Genomic DNA, 23,074 nt, shown 5'->3' on the forward strand with positions numbered 1-23,074 from the left:
TGAGCTGTTGTTCAGCATCTTAGCTGTGGAGGGCAGTGTCACTGGCCCTCATATGTGGGATCCGAACCGGGGTCCTCTGGCATCCCAAGCCAGCTCTTAACCAACGCACCACTCGGCCGGCCCTTGTTGTTGTTCTTTTAAATAGATACAGAGTCAGGATGGGCCACTGTGTCTACAGTTCAGGGAAGAGGTGTTCGAACAATTGAAGGGTTTCCTATACATCCTTTGGCCTCCATGGTTTCTCCACTTCTGTTCTCCTTCCAAGGCTGGTGCTGGAAGATAAGAAAGGTGATGAATAGCACCTGGTAAGGACCAGGCACCCAATTTCCACAGCCGTTTTACTGTGGAACCCGATTCCTTCAGGCGACTTTCTAGCACATCCTGTGTCATTTCCTCACCCACCAGTCTCTTCGGTTACAAATTACTTTTTTCTTGCTAATTCAGTGGCTTTCCTTCATCTCCCATTCTTCTCATCTTCTCTGACTGTAACGCTTTTTATTGCCCACTACTTTAAAAGTCTTCTTCTCTCAACTCCCAGAATACTTTGCCAGATCTTCCTGGGTTTTCCTGTGTTTCCTTTGCTGGTTGCTCATCCCTCCTTTGAAGATACCCACAAGGCTCTCTCCCATTTATCTTTGCTTCTTACTGTCTCCCCTCCCACAACACTTTCTCTGAATTCCTTTCTCCTCAAGGTAGCCTATATACCCTTCAAAATAATAAACAATCAGGGCCCACCGAGTGGCGCAATGGTTGGGAACTGGCTTGGGATGCCAGATGGCCCTGGTTCGGATCCCACATATGAGGGCCAGTGACACTGCCCTCCACAGCTAAGATGCTGAACAACAGCTCAACCTGGGGCTGGGCTGCCCTGAATCGCCGGTGATGGCGTGGGCTGCAGCCCCTGCTGCAGTGGGTTCCCATGGGCTACTGTGTGTAGCCAGCAGCCAGTGTGAGCAGCCAGCAGCCAGTGTGAGCAGCCAGCAGCCTCCGTGAGCGGCCGTCCAGAAGCCAGCGACTGATCTGTCTTGCCCGGGAAGCGTGCAATGATGGTGCCAACTTGGGCCAGTGAAGCAACGTCTTCCACAACTAAATTAAAGAACAAAATGACAGCAACTTGTCTGTTCCCCTTCCCCAATTCCTCAGCGCTGTTCCCATCCCCCCAATTCCCCAATTTAAAAAAATATATATTAAAAACAAAAAATAATAGACAATCAGACCTCAGGTGGCTAAACCCATAGCAGGGAGTCGGTAGCGTGAAAAGAGGCAAAACAGGACTGTGGGAATACTGTCATTTAACACTCAGCTGAAGTGGATTTTATAAGGAGGCTCAACATCAAGGTAGTCAAGAGGAAGAGAAAATTTCAAGAAAATGGAGTCAGATGCTACAGAGGAATCAAGTGAAATAAGGCCCAAGGAGATTCAGTTGGTTTGGGCTCTTAGAAGGTCACTGGTGACCCTGCCAGAGGGTTCAGCAAATAAGGGCTCTATTAACCACACTCCTTCTATCACCTCAAAATAGACTGTGCATCAAAATGAGTGAAGCAGAGCTAAGAGGAGTACTATACATAGGATGTTCTTTCCTTCAGCATTTCTGAGAATGATGAGCAGGCATGCAGACCAAACAAAGAAGCCTGTAACAAAAAATTATCTGTATTGATAATATATGCACAGTGATACAAATGAATTGAGAAATATTATTGGTTGTAATATTTTTATTAAACAAGGTCCTCAGTATAGTGATGAAGTCCTTTTATGTTGGATGGTGTTACAGGCTCTGAAACTCAACAGCACTGAGGCCTCCTGTTAACTTTTTTTTTACTTGATATAAAATTAACATAACATAAAATTAATCATTTTAAAGTAAGCAATTTAGTGGCATTTAGTATATTCACAGTGTTGTAAAACTATCACCTCTATCTAGTTCTAAACCATTTTCATCACGCCAAAAGGAAACTCCATACCAATTAAACAATTAATCCCCTACCCTCCCTTTCCCCAATCCCCTGGAGACAAACAATTTTCATTCTGTCTCTATGAATTTATCTCGTCTGGATATTTCATATCAATGGAACCATACAATATGGTTGACCCTTGAACAATACATGTTTGAACTGCATGTGTTCATGGACTTTTTTTTTTTAAATACTGTCCATGTATTTTCTTTCTTACAATTTTCTTAGTAACATTTTCCCTCCAGCTTTCTTTGTTGTAAGAATACAGTATATAAAACCTATACAAAATATGTGTTAATTCACTGTTTATGTTACCCGTAAGTTCCAGTCAACAGTAGGCTATTAGTAGTTAAGTTTTAGGGGAGTCAAAAGTTATACACAGATTTTTGACTGCACAGGGGTCAGTGCCTCTAACCCCCATATTGTTCAAGGGTCAACCGTATATGACTTTTTGTGTCTGCCTTCTTTCAGTGAGGCTACTAGCTTTTTTATAACTGAGAAGTGGCACCAGCTAGAAAGTCAGAAATTCTCCAGATGGTTTCACCATGACTGAGTTTAACCTCAGGACCTTTCCTCAGATCCCTGCAACAGTTCATGAGACCATGGACAAGTTTTTGTTGTTGTTGTTGTTGTTGTTTGTTTTTTTTTTTTAGCTGAGGCAAACTGCCACCTGTAGGCAGCTCAGCGGCAGCTCAGCTTGGGCTGGGAATCGAACCAGCGACCCTGTTGCTCAGAGCTCGCACTCTTGAGCAAGCTATTAGCCAACCGAGCCATTCGGTCAGCCCTTGGACAAGTCTTCTATCCCTTCAATTCACTCCATTAGGATTTTTTGAGAAGCTACTCTCTGCCAGTCGCTGTCTTAGATGCTGGAGCTCTTGTGGAAACAGGACAGAAAGAGCCACATGGAGTATATATCTGGGAGGAAAACCCTGTTTCCCAATATTGGACTCTCTTTTGTCTCTGGTCCCTGTAGAGCCAAGGCAATTTTTGCTATGTTAAACTCACTTTAAAACAACATCTAATGAGATTTTATACTTTCAGCTATTTTAAAAATATCTGTGTAATAAAGACTAGGAAATGTGTCCATGTTGGTAAGCATTTTAGCGATATTTGTGAGATGACTTGAATTTTTACTTGTCTGTTTTGAGTTTCTGATCAGCTTCGTTATTGAAAAAGAGCATTCACTAGAACAGTTTTTGATCATTAGTGTGAGATAGACTTTCAAAGGGTTTTCTGAGCTGAGACAAGTTACTTTACCATTATTGTCAACCTGATAGATAGTGAGCAGTATTTGATTGCTGTAATGTGTCAGTTGTGATAGAATTTCACAGACAATGGACTTGCCTTTGTAAAAAAAAAAAAAAAAGGATAATTTTCAGGAAATAGGAAGTCCTTGAGCTACGGGCCTTACTGAGGGTGGGCAGGTGTCTTTCCTCATCTGGTTATTCCTGAGGAATAAGCCCAGTCAAGGCATGCAAAGACAAACCCACAGTCCATTTACAGCGCAATAGGAGTGAGTAAGGGGCCTCGGTGATGTTTATTTCATTGAATTCCACGCATGTGGTTGTACTAAAGAGATAAAACCACTAGTCTTATTGCAAACACTGCTACGGTGATTTAACTGTCCTCCTCTCACTTCAGCACAGGGAATAGATGCTGACAGCTGCCAGTCACCATGTCCCTGCCACGTGCCAGGCTGATCCATAGGACTTACATGCATTTTCTTCTTTAAAGCTCCCAGCAACCTCTAAGATAGACATAATGTACTACGATTATCTTGGATAAACAAATGATGGAAATGAGGCATGACATGTTAAACAATTTGTCCAGGATCACACAGCTAACATGTGAGAGGGGAGATCCAGGATTCAAACCCAGATCTGTTTTTCTAGCCCAAATCCCAACGTGGTTGATAAACAGTCAATATCATTGCTTTTTATCTTATTTCTTTTTTCATCTATAATTTTTATTGCTAACTCTGAATCTAGCCTCTGCCCAAAAAGAGACAGAGTCATACAAACTCTTTTATTACAGTTTATTGGGGTGACAAACTCTTAAGTTCTCATAAAAGTTGTCTTTCTATTTTCTGAGGACTAGCTGCTTGTTATGGTGGTTGATGTCTTTGTTTTAAAAATCTTTTTACCTAAGTATCACTTAAGAATAATAAGTAAGCATGTAATGCTCAGACACTTTGGTTTTACATTGGATGGTGGGTGCTACGGAAAATACTGCATCAAAAAAAGCAGAGTGAATATATGAAGATTAGAACTTTCCCTCATTTCAATGGATTCTCCCACCCTGATCTATATATTATTTTCTCCCTCCTATTCTCCCCGCCCCATACTTCCATGTGGTCTGCTTTTTGCCTTAGAGTAAATATACATATCTTTATTCAATTACAATTAATGCTATTTATATTTTTATCATTTTTATGTATTTGTTTTTGTTGTATTCTGCTTTTCTGCAGACAAATCTCTTCTCCTGGGGCTTTGCAAGTAAACTCCTGGATCTTGAATAAATAGGGGGAACACATATTGCAAGCCCTCCTAATCGTTTTGTTCTTCTGAGCACCAAAGTTTGAGTGGAACATTAATTTCATCCTGCTCTTTTCTGAGATTGTTTAGATTTTTCAAAAGATACAGCTTTTTAAAGAAAATTAAAGGAGTCCAGAGGTAGCTGTATCAGATCTCTATTGAGTTGTTTTATAGAATGCCAGGTTCCTTTATGTCCACTCTTTAGCTGATAATGTGTTTCTTATCTCTTATAAAAAACAAACAAACCAGAATTTAACCTCAAATTTTAAGAAACTACTAGAAATGCAACCCTGGGAGCCCTAACTCAATTAAAGACATATAAGTACAGAAGAAAGTTAATTTGGATATGTATTACTTGTAATAGGCGGAATCTTGTTTCTTTCTTCATCATCGTCATCATCATCATCATCATAATTTCTTCAGCCACTTTTAGTTACTTTCTGTTTATTTTGTGTTCATATCAATAACCTGCTTCCAAGAATAAAAATAAACTAGCACCAATTAATTCCACTTGTTTCTTGAGCAGATCTGTAAAGATGTGTGTGTATATAATTATTTATATAGAGCCCTTGGTTTAGGCTGAAATTCTGTACTACTGAAGCAAGTTTATGAATGAAAGATGCACATATTAATTTAATTCAGAATTATCTCTGGAATTGCAGATTCTCTATTGGAACCTCATGTATTACTCAACCATCCTTTTGTTTCAGTCAGATATTCTTAGATTTTTGTCTTCATCCATTTCTGTTCTATGTGGGGATAAAAGAAGGGAGGTGAGTCACCTCCCACCCCCAGAGCCCTGGGAACCCAGGGGGTCTGACTGCAGAGCTCACCAGCTCATTCATTTTCGATTTATCACTTTATCAAAGAGAGGAACACTTGTCTTTTTAAAAGGGACCAGATAATTCCCCTAGAAAAACAACAACAGAAATGCTTAATTAGCTTGAGCATCATTGACTGTGTTGGGCTATCATCAAAGAGAGCATTCAACCAAATAATTTTCCCACCAGTTATAGTACTCTGTATATACACCTTTTTTTTTAAGGAAAACTTTTTAGTTATATAAATATTCTAATGTCCTTCCTCTTGGAAACTTTCCCCACATTCTTGCCCCTAGGGTATGTTTTATGTTTGAGGTTAAATCTTGAGGAAATGGAGAGTTTACTGAAAATATTGACAGAATTTAATCCACAACAGAAGGGAGTGAATGAGGGGAGAATGAGTAGCACTTCTTTAATATGTAAGGTTTAAAAGTCTAAAGTGAACAGTTTACTAATGGATCTTGCCCGATATTCCCTGGAATCGGCACACACACACAAAATCAGAAATCACAATACACTTAAGGAATTTACAGAAGGAGAGAATTACTGTATTTCCCCATGTATAAGACACACCTTAATTTGGGGCCTGAAATTTGAAAAAAAATGTATTACATAAAGTTATTGAACTCAAGTTTTATTCATCATAAAATTCATACAACTCCTTATCACTGTCAAAAAATCTACAATCACTGTATAAGACGCACCCAGTTTTTAGAACCCAAATTTTTTGAAAAAGGGTGTGTCTTATACATGGGGAAATATGGTAAGAAGGGACAAGGAAAGCATTCTATCCAAAAGTTTAATCATTGTCTGTGGAAATTTTCCACTCCAGCTACTTTATGGAGCAAAGGATTTGTTCTTTTAGGTACTGCTGTAAGTTTTCTACTTTCTTCGGCTTGCATTTGTAAGGCCAATAAAGCAGCATTTGGTCAGAAAATGACTGTGTCGTGGAAGGCCAGTCCGAGTTCCTGGCATCACTTGGGCTAAGCTCGCGGCACTCACCCAGATGGCACAACTCGTGCCTCTAGTGTGAGCCCCTGGGTTTGGGACTCTCATGGAAAAAAAAATCTGTGCTGCTAAATGTTCAAGTCAACCAGAGAGTTACAAAGACAGCTCCTTCACAAGGCCAGTTCAATTATTTATTATCACTCTCAGAGTATAGTGTCAGCCAAGATAGTATTTGAAATTAATATACTATTTGATTAGACTGATTGATTGTTTCTACAGCTGAAGATTTTAGCATTCATTAGCCACACTAACCAGTCATTAATACTGCTTTTATCAGCAAGCAAAGAATAAACAGAAATTCTAATAAAAATTCATCACAGTGAATGTACTCCATACCTAAGCGAGTGTGATGACTGCCCGTGTACTAAATTAGCTGCTGTAACAGTGGCAGCAGAAAAGATTTGTTATAAAATTTAAAAATATCCCTTAATTAATGTTTACTTTGTAACTGGACTCTTTTCAACTTAAGCAGGCTATACAGATAATCTCTTACATATCCAGTGTAATAAAGTGCTAATGGGTGTTTTACACTTACAGTGCGTTTGTGTGGTATCTGTTAACTGTTAGTTTCAGGAAGGATTGAGGATTTAAGAGAGTTCTGCTGATACATTGCTGGTGAAGACCTTTTCCCACTGCTGAGGAAGAAAACAGTATGGCCTGTTTCTCAACCAGACTTAAAATAAATCTGAATTGCAATGCAAATATGCTGACCTGTTACACTGTATGACACTTCTCAGGACCTACCCTGTCATGAATTCCTCATGGTTTTAAGAGCAAATTGAAATGAATGGTGAGGACAGAATGAGGGAGGCAGCGAGAACCCTTTGTGAATTGACTCAAGGCCACTCTCGAGCAACTCTACGTGTGCTAAGAGTTATAGCTACCTTATGCTGACTGTCTCCGCAGCTCTTCACATGCATTATTAGCTCATTTAGTACTCCGAGTTATCTTGAGAGATAGACAGTTGTAGCCCCCCTTTAACAAGTGCTATGAGGAGACTGGTGGCTCAGACAGGTTAAACAATGTGCCCAAGGCCGTGCAGATCAGCAGCAAAATCAGCACGTCAGCCACTCTGCACAGCCTGAGAACCACCCTCCCCTGCATAAGCACAAGCTGAACTGCAAAGTTCTCTTTGAGTTTCTCTCTGACCTTGAGCCTGACAGGGCCTGCGTTACCCATATCGCCTCTCTCGGACCTAGATCAAGGGTCCCAACTGTGCAGGCAGAGAGCAGCGTAAGAGCATCTGGACTACTGCATCCCTAGGATTCAGGCAAGTCTTCAGAGAGTCATCCTAGGGCTGGAGGTGAGCTAGAGGGGGAGGAGCCTGCCTGTGAGAAAATACAGGCAGGACTGACAATAGTGAAACCAGTTAACAGGGACCATCGTGAAATCTCTGTCCTAGAGAAGGAGGAAGAGAGGGAGTGAAAAAAACTGTGATTCAGGGACTGCCTTGGGGCACTGGTGCGGGAGCCTCAGGGTCCTGGAAGATGTAGGTGAGGAACCAGTCACGTATTGCTCACCTTGTGCTGACTGGGAGCAGGGCCAATTCTAAAGACTCATCGCCCTGAAGGGGAAGGCAGAGGAAAGCTGAGGCAACCAAGAGCCTCTGGACCATGAATGGCTGTACCTGAGGGTGACAACTTTCTTCTGTTACCCCAGGCAAAAACAGCTTCAAGTGGAGAACCCAGGAAATGAGGCAAGAGGGGGTTTGCCCTGTGTGGCCTCAGACAGTATTCCATTGTGGGCCCCAGAACTGAAACAGTATCAGAGTGAATAGGCCTTAAGAGATGCCATAGGCTATTCTTTTCTTGTTACCTTCATTTATCCGACAGTTTTATCTTCACCCAATCCAAGGTTAAAAATGTGGAAGAATCAATAGGAAGTGGTTAATTCCATAAATTATGGTTGACTATAACAGTCTTACATTTTAATCTATGTTATTGCCTTTAGTGACAAATTGCTATTGATAGAAAAGCCTATTTCAATAATTTTGGATGTTATTCCAGAGAGGAATCAAGCTTATAATTATGCTATCTTTCAAATCTATGCTTGGAGCAAATTTCTTTCCTGCCTCTTCCAAGAGATTTTGAATGGATACAATTTTCATGCTCCTGTTCCCTAACTTTTATTTTATTTTTTTTTCCCATCCTCCTACACAGGAGACATTGAATGTGATTGATCCTGGCTTGATGGACCTAAATGGGACCAGTGAGGATGCCCTGGAATGGGATGAAACTGATATAAGTAACAAGTTAATTAGTTTGAATGAAGACTCAAATGACCTTGACCAAGAATCCCAACCTGTCATGCCTTCCTTGCAACTTGAAGAGACAGGTAGTGAGGACCCTGGTTATGAGGAAGAGGCAGGTGACAATGGGGTATCTCAATATGCCTCAAGCATCACTGCCCCCTCCAGTCCACACATTTACCAAGTATACAGCCTCCACAACGTGAAACTCTACGAGGACAACCACATGCCCTTCCTGAAAAACAATCCAAAGTTCACCAGCATGCCACAGCCTAGTGCGTTAACTAAGAGTCTCAGTAAAGACTCTTCATTTTCATCTACCAAATCTTTGCCGGATCTAATTGGGGGTTCCAGTTTGGTGAAGCCCTGCCCATGCCATGGAGGAGACATGAGCCAGAATTCAGGCAGCGAGAGTGGAATCGTCAGTGAGGGAGACACTGAAACCACTAACAACTCTGAAACATGCTTGCTCAATGTGGTAGGTGGTTCCCCAAGCAACCCTGAAACTGAACATCTGGACCCACAAATGGGAGATGCAGTTAATGTGTTGAAGCCAAAAATTAAAGATGAAGAGGAAGGCATTAGGCTTCCAAATAGCTCTCAGTCATCTATTTCACCAGTGGGTTGTGTAAATGGAAAAGTTGGAGATTTAAACAGTGTTACCAAACATACCCCTGATTGTTTGGGAGAAGAATTACAAGGAAAACATGATGTGTTTACATTTTATGATTACTCGTACCTCCAAGGCTCCAAACTCAAATTACCAATGATAATGAAACAGTCGCAAAGTGAAAGAGCACATGTGGAGGATCCCCTGCTTCATGGCTTTTATTTTGATAAAAAATCCTGCAAATCTAAACATCAGGCTACAGAGTTACAACCAGATGCACCTCCCCATGAAAGGATTTTGGCAAGTGCATCCCATGAGATGGATCGCAATTCATATAAAAGCGGTGATGTAGAGAAGGCATTCACTGGCATGCACAATGCCAAACAGCTCTCCCTTTTACCTCATAGTTCGTCTATTGAGTCCCTTTCTCCAGGGGGGGATTTATTTGGATTGGGCATCTTTAAAAACGGCAGTGACAGCCTCCAGCGAAGCACTTCTTTAGAAAGTTGGTTGACATCCTATAAAAGCAATGAAGATCTTTTTAGCTGTCACAGCTCGGGGGACATCAGCGTGAGCAGTGGCTCAGTTGGTGAACTGAGTAAAAGGACATTAGATCTCTTGAATCGTTTGGAGAATATCCAGAGCCCCTCCGAGCAAAAGATAAAGCGAAGTGTTTCCGATATCACTCTCCAAAGCAGTTCCCAAAAGATGTCCTTTACTGGCCAGCTGTCATTGGACATAGCATCTTCTATCAATGAAGACTCGCCGGCATCTCTCACAGAACTTAGCAGCAGTGACGAGCTCTCTCTCTGCTCAGAGGATATCGTGTTACACAAAAACAAGATCCCGGAATCAAATGCATCATTCAGGAAGCGCCTGACTCGTTCAGTGGCTGATGAAAGCGATGTCAATGTCAGCATGATTGTCAATGTCTCTTGCACCTCTGCTTGCACTGATGATGAAGATGATAGTGACCTCCTCTCCAGCTCCACTCTCACCCTGACAGAAGAAGAGCTGTGCATCAAAGATGAGGATGATGACTCCAGTATTGCAACAGATGATGAAATCTATGAAGACTGCAATTTGATGTCAGGGCTGGACTATATAAAGAATGAACTACAGACCTGGATTAGACCAAAGTTTTCCTTGACAAGAGAGAAGAGAAGGTATAATCTCAGTGATGAAATAAGAGCTAGTAAGGATTTAAACAGTAGTGAGATGACTTATTCCTCTGATACCCGGAACAGGGAGGCCCTTCTAAATGGCTCCATAAAACGTTTCTCTGAAAATAACGGAAATGGTAAGAATTTATCCCTCACCTGTGAGTTAGGGACAAAGGGCGAACATAAGACAGACATTTTCAAAGTGAATAAAGATCCACATGTGGCTGACATGGAAAATGGCAATATTGAAAGTACCCCAGAAGGACAGGAGGACAAACTTAATGGGATCTCAAAGGAATCAGAAAATCTTGGTTCAACTGGGAAAAGGGTTTCAGAGAGTGAGCACTGTCAGTGTAAAGCACTTATGAATAGCTCAGATGGAGCTGGAAAGGAATGTGTCCCCCAAACTGCTAGACATCCTCCAAAGAAATGTGAAAACTACCACCATTTTGAAAATCAAAGGGCTGCTTCTACTCTCAGTGAGAAGTCCTGCCCAGACCTGCCTTCAGAAACCAGGGTCATCAATAGTCAGGACTTGGATATACTGAGATCTTCATCTAATGATGTGCCAAGTATGGCAAGAAAATCTTCTGACTGCTGCCTAGCACTTGAAAAAAATTACACAGAGGAAAATGCCTCTATCAGCGACATCTCCTGTTGTGACTGTGAGCCAGATGTTTTCCATCCAAAAGATGCTGAAGATTGTTCGGTGCATGATTTTGTGAAAGAAATCATCGACATGGCTTCTACTGCCCTCAAAAGTAAATCTCAACCTGAAAATGAGGCCGCTGCTCCTACTTCGTTAACTCAAATCAAGGAGAAAGTGCTGGAACATTCTCACCGGCCCATCCAGCTGAGAAAAGGGGACTTTTATTCCTACTTGTCACTCTCATCTCATGACAGTGACTGTGGAGAGGTCACCAGTTACATAGAAGAGAAGAGCAACACTCCTTTGCCCCCGGACATGACCGACTCTGGCCTGGAAGACAAGGAGGACATTGAGTGCTTCTTTGAGGCATGTGTTGAGGATGACCCTGATGGAGACGAGCCCTGTTTCTCCAACAAGCCCCCTGCAAATGACCCTGCAGGTCCTGGTGAGGCCACAACACCATTACCAGCAGGAGAAGGCTCCTCCAAGTTCAGTGACATTTCTCTCTTAGCTGATGCAGACACAGTGACTCTGTCAAGTCCTCCCCCTCAGAAAGGATCTGACTTTGCAAAGGAAGTGGATGGTTTGCCCCAAGCTTCCAAGATCTGTGGAAAAAGCTCAGTGTTGACAGCTCCTTCAAAGCTGGACAGTGAAAAAGAAAGTTCAGGAAAACCAGGTGAATCTGGAATGCCAGAAGAACATAAGGCTGCGTCAGCCAACTCTAGGGTTCCAGGACTCTCCTCAAAGGAACAGCAGCCCAAAGACAAGGCTGCATTGCATCCCAACCCCAAAACTCTAACCTGCGAAGAAAATCTTCTAAACCTTGGTGAAGAACGACATATAAATATGCATAGGTAGAATGTAACCCTCTCCAAGCATGAAAATCATCTCATTGAAAGGTACGTATAGTTCTCATGTTTTTAATATGCACTTAATACACTTTAGCATACACACACACACACACACACAGAGGGTGACAAAAAATGGATACACATTTTACAAAAGGAAAAAAAACATTAAAATTGTAATAATATATACCGATAACAAAAGATGAATACAAGTCACGTTTGACTTCTGCAATTGCAAGAGGTGCTAAAAGTGGTTACCATCAGTGTCCAGACACTTCTGATTGTGGTGAACTACTGCTTGAGCAAAGCTGACCAAAGTGTCTACTTGTGTACATTTTTTTTGCACCCCCAGTATATGTACATATATACTAAAAATATGACTTTGAGTCCACAAAGCCATGATAGGAGAAAAGACTAGTCAGAATGACTGGTCATGGCAAATATTTATCTGACTGATGGAAGAAATACTCTCAACAGTGCAAGTAACTGTGAAGCAAAAGGGGGAAAAACAGTCACAAATGACATTTTTAGTGACATTATCTTATTACATAATTCTGGCAAAAGGATACAAAATTTGAGGAAGTAGCTGAATAATTTAGGGCCTCACATTCTTCCATTGAGGGATGGGAAACGGTTCTCCAAATCGCACGTAGACCCTCTGATCAAAACGCATGCGCAATGACAACCGTCCCCACTTCAGTTTCCTGCGCACAGGGCTGCCTGCTCCCTTCAGTGCTGGAAGATGAACAATGATTAGGTTAAAGGCTGCGTCTCCTGATCTGGGCCTTCCTTTTATGCTTCTGTCTGAAGTAACTATCATCACACTTGCTTCCCCAGTGGAAGGCTGTGCTGTCACACTCCTAATCGCCGCCAAGTCTGAGGCTTCAAACAGGTGGGGAAGTTGATGGCAAAGAGGAGGCTCTTATTTATCCACACACAGACTGAGAACAGGCCCGGAAAGCAAATGCAGAAAGAATACACGACAAGTTAATGGTGTTTTGATAAAAGCAAAATTTTTGAATTTTCCCTGTAGGTGACAGGCTGATTTCCATCCAATTTTTTAAAGAAAGTCATTCCACTCTTCATACTTAATAAGACAGCTATTGATGGATAATTCCGAGATGAGGATACGGTTCTAAAAGTGACACAAAAATTCTGTTATTTCCCATTTGTAAGCCCCAGCAATAAATACACTTTCTCGATCAAGTTTAAGGAAAATCCGAGCTTTTGAATGTGAGAGTGGTGTTTCAGAAAAGTATGAGGTGCTGACTGCCATTTCTACCCCCACTCCAGAAGCTTAATGCCATAACCTAAACTTGTGCTATAGGAAATGAATTACAGAAGCAATCTACCCTAATTTGTTAACTTATTCAAATAACAGTTATTATACTTAACTATGCTAAAGATTATCTTTTTTGTGGCAGATTGTTTATTTTTTGATGAGCCTAATTACTGATTTTCTAAAAGTAATTTACATTTATTACAAATACATCTTTTAAAATGTGACAGATAAATGTTGTTCCCATAATGTATTATGAAAAAAGTTACTATTTAAAAACACATTATTTAATTTGAAAGATGAATGGCAAACATCATTATTTTTTCCCCTGCAACACCTGTGCCCTAGGCTCATTAAAATGTGTGATCCTGTGTAGAGCTGCTAGAAATGAAGAGTGGGGGGATCTATACCATATATATATATATATATATATCTCCTAAAAATAAACTCGGTATGCAAAATTGAAGAAAGGCATCCTACTTACTAATATAGCTCAACCAATTTTTCTGTTTCAGACTCTATTTACAATTGGCTGCAAGTGAGAACAAAAGTAGGAGAGAGAGAAATTGTATTTTCTGTGAAACATGTCTGTCCTATAACCACATTCTCCATCAGTCTGCAGTAAAACTAACCATTAAGGGAGAGTAACGGCGATTCCATAAGCTGCTTGCAAACAAGTTCTATGAGAACCAGTTGTACCGCGGGCTTTGCCAACCCCACAGAAGGGCTGGTAGAGCCTGGCTGATTTTTGTTTTCTGAAAGGGGATAAAGGCTTGAAAGCAACACCACTCTGAGCCATGACATCATGTGACTGTGACTCTCAAGTCACTAGTCATGCTGATCTGGAGCTTGAGAAGCCCTGGCACTGGAGACACCTCCAGGACTCACTCCTCCCTTTTTAATACCGAGGATTTATTCTCTCCCTGATGTAGACATAGAATTGAAATGAAATGTAAATGGTAAGCAGCCCCATCTTTAGACTCAGGGAAGTGAATGTGCTGATGGATCGATCCGTGTAACCCTTGCATTTTATAGGCAAGGACCGTGTAAAACTATCAACCGTCTGCCAGCCAGGCAGCACTATTTTGTCGAGCCCCCACAATGCAATGCCTGGCCCTATCCCAGGGAAGGGTAGAAGCAGCCAAATTTTACTTCTGCAGAACTCACATCGCCCCCAAGTGACTCATCATCAGCATAGGGTCATTGAAATAGCCATAGTTACTAGTCTTGTTCAGTTTTTTCAGTAGCATGTATGCAAAACATCTGGATGCCTAAATTTTTCACCAGCCCTTAAGATGGCTACCTGGGTTTAAAGACTTACATATTGTTAAAACACTACGAATCAGTACAAGTTATTTAATTTTGGAGTGCTGACATGACTTCAGTGTTAAATGTCAGGAATACATAGTAAAATTGTTAGGTAAATAGGAGGTTTCAGGTCTATAAAAGCTTTAATTGCTGTCATTGTGGTTCCTACAAGATTCAGAAGAGCAAAAGAAAAAGCTCTACTTTTGAACCCATTTGAAAATCATCAGTTGGAGTGCTCTTTTTATTAGGATAATAAAATTCACCAAATTCAACTTGCTGGGTTTTTTTCCAGAAATAGGTTATCAGATAATGAAATGATTTTGTTACCCAGAAGAGCTATAACTTAGAATAACAATACAGTCTGCAACAATAACAATTTTTTTCAAAATTTTTTGAAAAGCTTTTTCATTTACTATGTTCTAATTAAAAACTCACTGAAATTGTTTGAGAAGTTTTAACATTATTTAACACAATGTGCATTTGCACCGATTTCCAACCACACTGCTGTGCTTCTCAGTCTTTTCATTTATGTGTCATGTTTCTACAAAAATAGAGAGGTCAGTTATAGCAAATCATATCAAAGTTAAGGTAACTGCGTAGACCTAGACACTTCTGCCTAATTTGGAGGAAGCACATAATGTATGTCTGCAGTGCCTCCTAGGACCTGCCTAAGAGATGTACTTTACACTAATCTTTTTGCTGTATTCTGACAGTTATTTCTTCATAATCCTCATCATAAGCCTCTGATCTTTCGTGAATGATTTAGCCCTCAACTTCATGCAGGAGAAATCCTGTGGTATAAAAATTTAACTTGCCACATGCAGCCAGAGTATACTTTTTATTTTTTCCCTTTTGGTTTGCTCTAGTTTTGAGCTTTGTTTTACTGTGTGTGTGTGTGTGTGTGTGTGTGTGTGTGTGTGTGTGTGTGTGTGTGTGTGTGTGTGTGTGTGTATTGGGGGGAGGGGCGGGAGAGGGGCTGTATTTACTTAGGATGCCTGTTATTTCCTTTAGAACTTTTCAGCTCCATTGCTTTTCCTACTTTCCTGATCTGCAAATGTGATAGCTGGTGGCCCGGAGATTTCAGATTTTAAGCATTTACTTGTATTTATACAAGTAAGCTCAGGTGTACACATATACAGTAAAAGGTGCTGCTGCTCGGTTTTTACAAACTGAGAAAGCAGTGAAAGCAAACATTTCTCATGTACACACCACACATTTTCATTCTATTAATTGAATTGACACTGTTTAATATAACCCAGAGCTGGCAAAGCAGATTTAAGAAACTACTCTTTGTGCTACTGTATTCATTTTTCACTAAACAATACAAGTATAATATTATCAAATTTACCTTTAAAAATCACTTTAATAAATCAAGGTTCTAGTGGATGCGAAGTATTTTTTTCTTTTAATTATCCAGCACTTCTGAATAACTAGCCCTACCATGCTAAATAATGAAGACTTTATTGGGCGTCATACTTTGCACACACACACACACACACACACACACACACACACACACACACACACACACACACACTAACCCACCCCAGATCTGTATTTCAGCCAATTTGGCCTGCCCCTTTCCAAGTGGACCAAGTTGAAAGAATTGATTATCCAGAGAGAATTTAAATACCAGCATTTAGTAAGACCAGATTCGCCTTACCTAAGCATTCCCTACTCAGTGGCCAGATTTCAAATGAGTCATGTTCTCAACATTTAAACAATGCTCTTTCTTGAGTTACTGCATTATTTTACTCTACTGAACTTCATCCCATCTGTTCCTGTCTCTCTCCCCAGCTTCCTGTGGTTCCAGCCAAGCCATATTAGCTAAAGACTTTCTGGCTCTTAAACAGGTTACAAGATTATCGCGAAAGAGAGAACAAGAAAGAGAGAATGAGAATGTTTAGTTCTGAAGGGAGAATAAAGCAACCTGACATCAGACTTTCAAACTCAGCTTAAACCCTGGCTCACAAAAGCCTGCTTTATTTGAGAGCTGGTCAGAGGACCTAAAGTAATTGTGTTCTGCGTTGCCTTAATCTGGAATTTAGTTGTTGCTCACATTCAGCAGGTTGCTTTTAGCCACTTAGAGATAGGCAGAACCAACTGAGTTTGGAACAAATTTGTGTCTGAGCTATCTGAGGTACAGAAATAACTGATTCATTCTCATTTGCACAATGCTGTCCATAGCTTAAGCGACATGCATTTGTATTTGAGCTGGAAGCCCCAGTTATATGCTTTTGTAGACAAGGGGTTGCAACATTCTCACAATGTTATGAATACAAAGTCTGACAAGTTCGCAAATTTGTTGCAACAATGTTGCTAACCTTTTTTGATATCAGAGGGGTTATTTATTATGAATTTGTACAAACTGGACAAACAGCTAACCAAGTTTACTATTTGGAAGTGCTAAAAAAGCTGAGTGAAAAAGTTAGATGACATGAACTTTTCACCAACAATTCATGCCTCTTGCATCACGACAATGCACCAACTCACACAGCACTGCCTGTGAGGTAGTTTTAGCCAGTAAACAAATAACTGTATTGAAACACCCTCTCTACTCACCTGACCTGGCCCCCAATGATTTCTTTCTTTACCCAAAGATAAAGGAAATATTGAAAGGAAGACATTTTGATGACATGTAGGACATCAAGGTTAATATGACGACAGCTCTGATGGCCATTCCAGAAAAAGAGTTCCATGACTATATATTAAATTATGGTTGACATATAATATTATTCAACGGCAGCTTCAGATGTACAGATGTAGTCATGGGATGTGGAGTAGAGTGTGGGAATGGAGTAAATGGAATTGTAATAGATATGTATGATATCGGGGTAGGGGGACAGTGAGTGGGGGGAGGGGGGTTGTCACTTTGTGAGGGGTGAAAAGGATAACTATTGCATTGTTCTGTACACCTGAAACTAATAAGAATAAAAATAAATAAAATAAAAATAAATAAAAATCTACAATTAAAAAAGTAAATTATAGTTATTTAAGTCACACAGAACCAAGGCCATTGCAGATACTTTTTAGTATGTCTGAAATCATAGAAATTTGCCAATAAATATTAGTAAATATTTTATGCATTAAAAAATAAAAGAGTTCCAAAATTGCTTTGAAGGGTGGACTAGGCACTGGCATCAATGCATAGCTTCCCAAGGAGAGTCCTTTGAAGGTGACTGTAGTGATATTCAGCAATGAAACGTGTAGCACTTTTTCTAGGATGAGTTCGTGAACTTAATTGTCAGACCTCATAAGTCACCACTATATAACAGTGGACTTGTTCAAGTCCACTGTCACATACACAGTCGCTGCAGGAAGGATTAAACCTGAGAGCCTAGGGTCTCTGTCTGGGAATCACTTGTTGATATTTTGTGCATCATTTGGCAGCTTCACATTTTCATGGTGATTTGAGGCTGTCTTGAGCGTTTGAAACTGAGTCCACAAGCAAAAGAATAGATGAGATCCAGGGGAAAAGTCAAATGGTTATTTTTCTTGTTTTGTTTAAAACCTTGCCCTTTTTTAAAAATCAGTGTACTTTTCATTACTGGCTGATTTTGAAACGTTTTTGTCAGTGTGAAGCTTGGGCTATTAAAATCACTTTATATTTTACGTATCCTTGTATTTCAGAACATTAGCTGATCATCCCAAAATGGCAGCCTTCAGTGGTTCCTCAAAGGTCTGGGTTGTGCCCATGAAACAGACATCCCTGAAACCTTTTCTTGTCCTTTTTGTGTTTCTTATAGATACGCCTGGCTGCAACTCCGGGGTGGCCTCATACTCCCACCCCGGGCTGGTCTCTATCCCATCACGTCACTGCCGTCTGTTACAATGACCTCTCCCAAGGTGACTCTTCCTTCCGAATGCAGTTCGTCCACATAAGCCTTGTGATCTGGATGTGTGCACTGGTTCTCTTGAGGTGACTGTCCCTGAAGTTCAGCAAAGCTGCTTGTTCTCCCGTGGGTTCCTGTCCCAAGCTACCTCTACCGGCCCCACCTCTCCAGCAAGACTATTCTCCTTGACTCCTCCCCTCCCCATCTGCTCTTTCAAGCTCTGCAGCTCGCCAAATTGATGGTCCATTAAATTCACCTGTCCGGAATGAGCCCCTGCCAGTACTTGACCAATTTTATGTTCAATCTGAATTTTTTTTGTAATGGTAGGATGCCTATGTTTATTGAAAGAGAATTTTACCTAAAAGGCTGACATTTGATTTGATTGCAGCATTAGAGGAGAAACGCTGGTCCTTCTTTCAAAATTAAGCAACTTTTAAAAGCGCCATTTTATTTATTTTATTTAAAAAATAATAATCTATGCAGCACTTCAAGAAACAACTGTATGGTGTTGTATATTATAAACTGGTGACATTCTATGATTAAATTATGTGCAACAGTTTTGTTTTTTATGCTTCTTGAGGTGGTAATGAGAAAAAGTTTTTTTAAAAAAGTGTGCCTTGCTGTATTTCTTATACCATTTATTAAAAAGCTGCTTTCATGGTAAAATTAGGTTGGTTTGAAAGGAGGAAATAGCAAGGTTAAGATGTGTGAATAATTTCTGTATATATGTATAACCAAGAACAAACACTGATGTATAATGACAGTATAAAATGCTTTCATGTTTGTGATGTCTAGTGATGTGGAAAACATAAGCCTTAAATCCATTAGATTGCATGGTAATTAAAATTGGCATAATAAACATAGCTTATTAGGGGACAAGGAAAATTAGTGATCTCTTCTACCTGTGTTCTTTACCAAATTATTGCATCTGGTTCTGAAAAAAATTATAACATGTAGCGGCTTCCACAATATCTATATTGCATAAGAGGCTTAAAATTACTTAAACTAGAATCTACACATGAAGACTTAACAATTTTCAAAATCTTTCTAATCACTATAAAGATCTTGGAACACAAATGAGTCAATGCCAGTTCCCCTAAACCAGTAAAAATATATCCTTTTTTTTTAATTTCTACATATCATTAATGGTTTAATGTTGGATTTCAGGATACCTAGTATATCTTATATTTCTTTTATATAATTCTTTTGAATGTGTTTGATAGAAAGATGGTAGAAAAGTATAGAAAATTTGACTCATTTTGATTTAGACTATAGATTTCAAGTATATTTATTTTGTGTAAAAGAAATTAGCTAAGAAATATTCCATTTGGCCTTTACTGCTCTTATTAAATGCAGTTATTAATTTATGTTCTAACACCTACTAAAGTGCCTGACACAGTAGGTATTCAATAAAAAATTGTAGAAGTATTGAATTAGGTAATATCGATGACATTTATCTCTTCCATTTGAGAGACCCATCCTAAAACACGTAAACAACTAGAAAAAGACTTGAAAACCACACCATGTATAATCCATTTATATAAAATTTCAAAAAGAAATACTGTTATGGATTCATATAGCCACAGAAATGACAATCATTAATTCAACTGATAGCTTATGGATACCTTTAGTCTGCAAGGCCCTCTTAGTTGCAGGGAATGCAATGATGAATGGACTCCCTCAGGAGGCTTACCTATATTACGGATGAAGTGAACACCCAAATGGAATGTATTAGTTGTCCTGCAGGTGAGGGAGAGGGAAAAGTGATGAAAGACACACAGACAGAAGCAGCAACGAGGGACAAGGAGGAAGAAACGGGCTAGACGAGAACGGAAAGTTAGACAGTAGAGAATTAGTGAAGCTTATTGCAAGGGTATAGGAGAAAAGGTAAGTTGGGAGACTGAATGAAGGGTCTTTTAAAGGGTTAAGTTGGAGCTTTTGTGTGTGACATGCTAGGTAGTAAGGAAGTCTTTTACAGGCTGTGTTTTTTGCACCTGATTTTATTTATCATTAGAGCTTTATTAGCAGTGCACCAAGAACATTTAAAAAAAAATACGAGTCTGTAATTCTACCATTTTAATGACTATACATTTTCATGCCCCTTCTAATCTTTTCCATACATATTTCTAAATTGATGCATCATTTTAGACTTTTGAATAGGTAGTAATTTGTTCACGAGGTTTTAGGCAGACATCTAGTTGCAGTGTTCAAGGTGATTACAGGGGAAAGAGATTAGAGGTAATGTCTCGTTAGGAGGCAGCTGTAGAAAATAAGGTGGGCTGGAGAAGATAACAAGATAATGGGGACAGGACCAGGATGTGGAGAAAACAAATCCTAGTAGGTTTGAGATACCTAAGAGCATTTTGGATCTCTGTTGAGGTATGTTATCTTTTTATATACTGGGACAACCTGAGTTTTCCTTGAATAGTAACTAATGCCAAGTTTATGTCTATTGGTAAAACATTCAAAGAACAACCAGACCGTGATGTTCTGTTTGCCTGTGATATGCTCATTGAAGACCTGGAGGTATTGAAAATATTTGCTTATTAACAGTCTCGTATTAACACCGAATTTGTAGACTGACTTTCAGGTTTATTGAACAATGCTTTTCCAAGGTTGGAAGGGATGGAATAACGTCAATCCCTTGCCCTATGCAGGCGCTGCCTCCCCAGTTACCCTTGAAAATGGTCACACCAGCTCTGTCTACACACTTCCAGTGACAGTGGTATATTATCTGTTCAGACAAGCTGTCCCACTGTTGGGCGTGTCTTTGTTCGAATGTTATTTCTTAGGTTGCTAAAATCTGCATAGGACCATGACCCCACCTTTAATTTTGCTCACTGGCCCTAATTCTTTCCTGATGAGCTGCTCAGAGTATTTCCACCTCTTCTTTCTCATGATATCCCTGAAGATAATTGAGACCAGTTACTCATCCTCCCCCAGCTGCTATGATTTTTGTTCTTTAATTCCCTCAACAGCCCTTCATATGTCATGATTCTCAGACCTATTTCAACCTGGCTGAATGTTAACAGACAGAATCCTTGAAATTGGGGAGCTGTCTTCATCATCCTATATGTAGAAAAGTATCTGAACATTTAAGTGGTAAGTTTTCTCTAAAAATATATTCAAGATATATGTTTATTCTATTATTGTAAATTTCAATAAATAAATAAATAAGTAAAGAAATAAGAATCCATTACTTCCTTCAGTGGCCCAATCCAGTGCCAGAGTCATCATGAATCTTTTCCTTACATTACATCAAAACCTAACCCATTTCCATTTAAAGCAGAGAGGGCTCCCCCTCCTTTTACTGATTCCTTCAGCCATTCAACAAACATTCATTGAGTGGCTACTTGTGTGAGGCACTGTTTGGCATTAGAGATACAAAGACAAAACGTGGTCTCTGCCTATCAAGGTTTACAGTTTTTCTTGTGAAAGTGCCTTTGATGTCCTGGAATAGAGTGATTTCTCCAAATTAAATGATGACCCATTAATTTTGTTTCCTATCTAGTTTCTCTACATTTAAAAAAGTCTAGAGGGCAAAAAAAATATGCAGAATTATCTGGATCTGACTACTACAAGAAATGAATTGTTTTTTGTATTTGAAAGTCTTAATTACAGAAAAAAATATATTTCAGATCTCTGGTCATTGAATAAATATGCATCTTACACAACAACAGAACAATCTAAGTTCAGGGCTTTTGAGAAGCTGAGCTTGATAATGTTGTTGTGTTTGGTTCATCCAGCTTAGGTTTTACCCATGCTGTAATTCTTGGAAATAAATGAGGTGAAAATAGTAAAATAGACTGAAATGATTTAGCTATTACTTACAAGTTAAATTATATTAATTTCCAAATGAAATTGGTATTATTTTAGAATTTTAATGAATACATTATTTTTCAAGCACTATACTTTTATATTTCAAAATTTTCTAAGTTGATCCAACTAAATTTATAACTGTGTCCTTTTTTCTATGCTGTTTCCAATTTTTATTTGAGAATACTTTCAAACCTATATAAAAGTTGAATGAGTAGTAAAATGATATTTGCATACTCATTAGTCAGATTCATTTCTTGTTACTATTTTACTACATTTGCTTCATCTTTCTACACACACACACACACACACACACACTTTTTTGTGTGAATTAACCATTTTAAATTAAATTGCAAATCATGACATTTCATCTGTAAATGCTTCAGTATATGTCACTTAGGAACAAGGACAGTATTCTACAAGTCTACAGTACTATCCTCACACCCAAGAAACGTAACATCAATATAATAATATCTGATAATCCATATTCAAGTTTCTCCAAATACCCTAATAACATCCTTTTACAGTGGTTTTTGTTTTAATCCATGATGCAAACAAAGAGCACACATTACTTTTGGGTTTGGTGTCTATTTAGTCTTGAACAATTTCCCTGCACTTTTATTCTCTTTTTCTTTAGTCTTTCATAACTGACATTTCTGAAGAGTCCAGGCCAGTTTTATAGCATGACTCACAGTCAGGATGTGTCCAGTTGTTTTTATCATTATTCAATTCAGGGTAAACTTTTTTGTCAAGTATAGTAGCTAGGTGATGTTGTGTTCAATAGTCACTCTTTAATGAAGAGTGAATGAGTCACTGACATTCTTGATATGTCTTGAAGTTCACAGTTGACTCTTACAGCTCATGCTTAATTAGTCTAAGGCAGGGGTCAGCAAACATCAGTTCGTGGGCCACCTCTGGCCCATTGCCTATTTTTGTTTGGCCTCTGAGCTAAGAACAGTTGAAAACATCAAAAGAATATTTCCTAACATGAAATTAGATAAAATT

General features: G+C 39.4%; 1 protein-coding gene across 6 annotated transcripts in view; it reads left to right on the top strand.

The window, feature by feature from the left end:
• Positions 1–22,225, top strand: part of AKAP6 (A-kinase anchoring protein 6) — a 473,754-nt gene extending 451,529 nt beyond the window's left edge. For all 6 annotated transcript variants that reach the window (XM_019656775.1, XM_019656773.1, XM_019656770.1 and 3 more), the window contains 2 exons: positions 8,475–11,884; positions 18,167–22,225. In XM_019656775.1, coding sequence (XP_019512320.1) covers positions 8,475–11,843 — 3,369 coding nt within the window. In that variant the 3' untranslated portion in view covers positions 11,844–11,884; positions 18,167–22,225. The remainder of the gene's footprint in view (positions 1–8,474; positions 11,885–18,166) is intronic.
• Positions 22,226–23,074: the final 849 nt, after the last annotated feature.

This window comes from Hipposideros armiger, unplaced genomic scaffold, assembly GCF_001890085.2.
Source record: "Hipposideros armiger isolate ML-2016 unplaced genomic scaffold, ASM189008v1 scaffold_265, whole genome shotgun sequence".
NCBI classification, from domain to species: domain Eukaryota; kingdom Metazoa; phylum Chordata; class Mammalia; order Chiroptera; family Hipposideridae; genus Hipposideros; species Hipposideros armiger.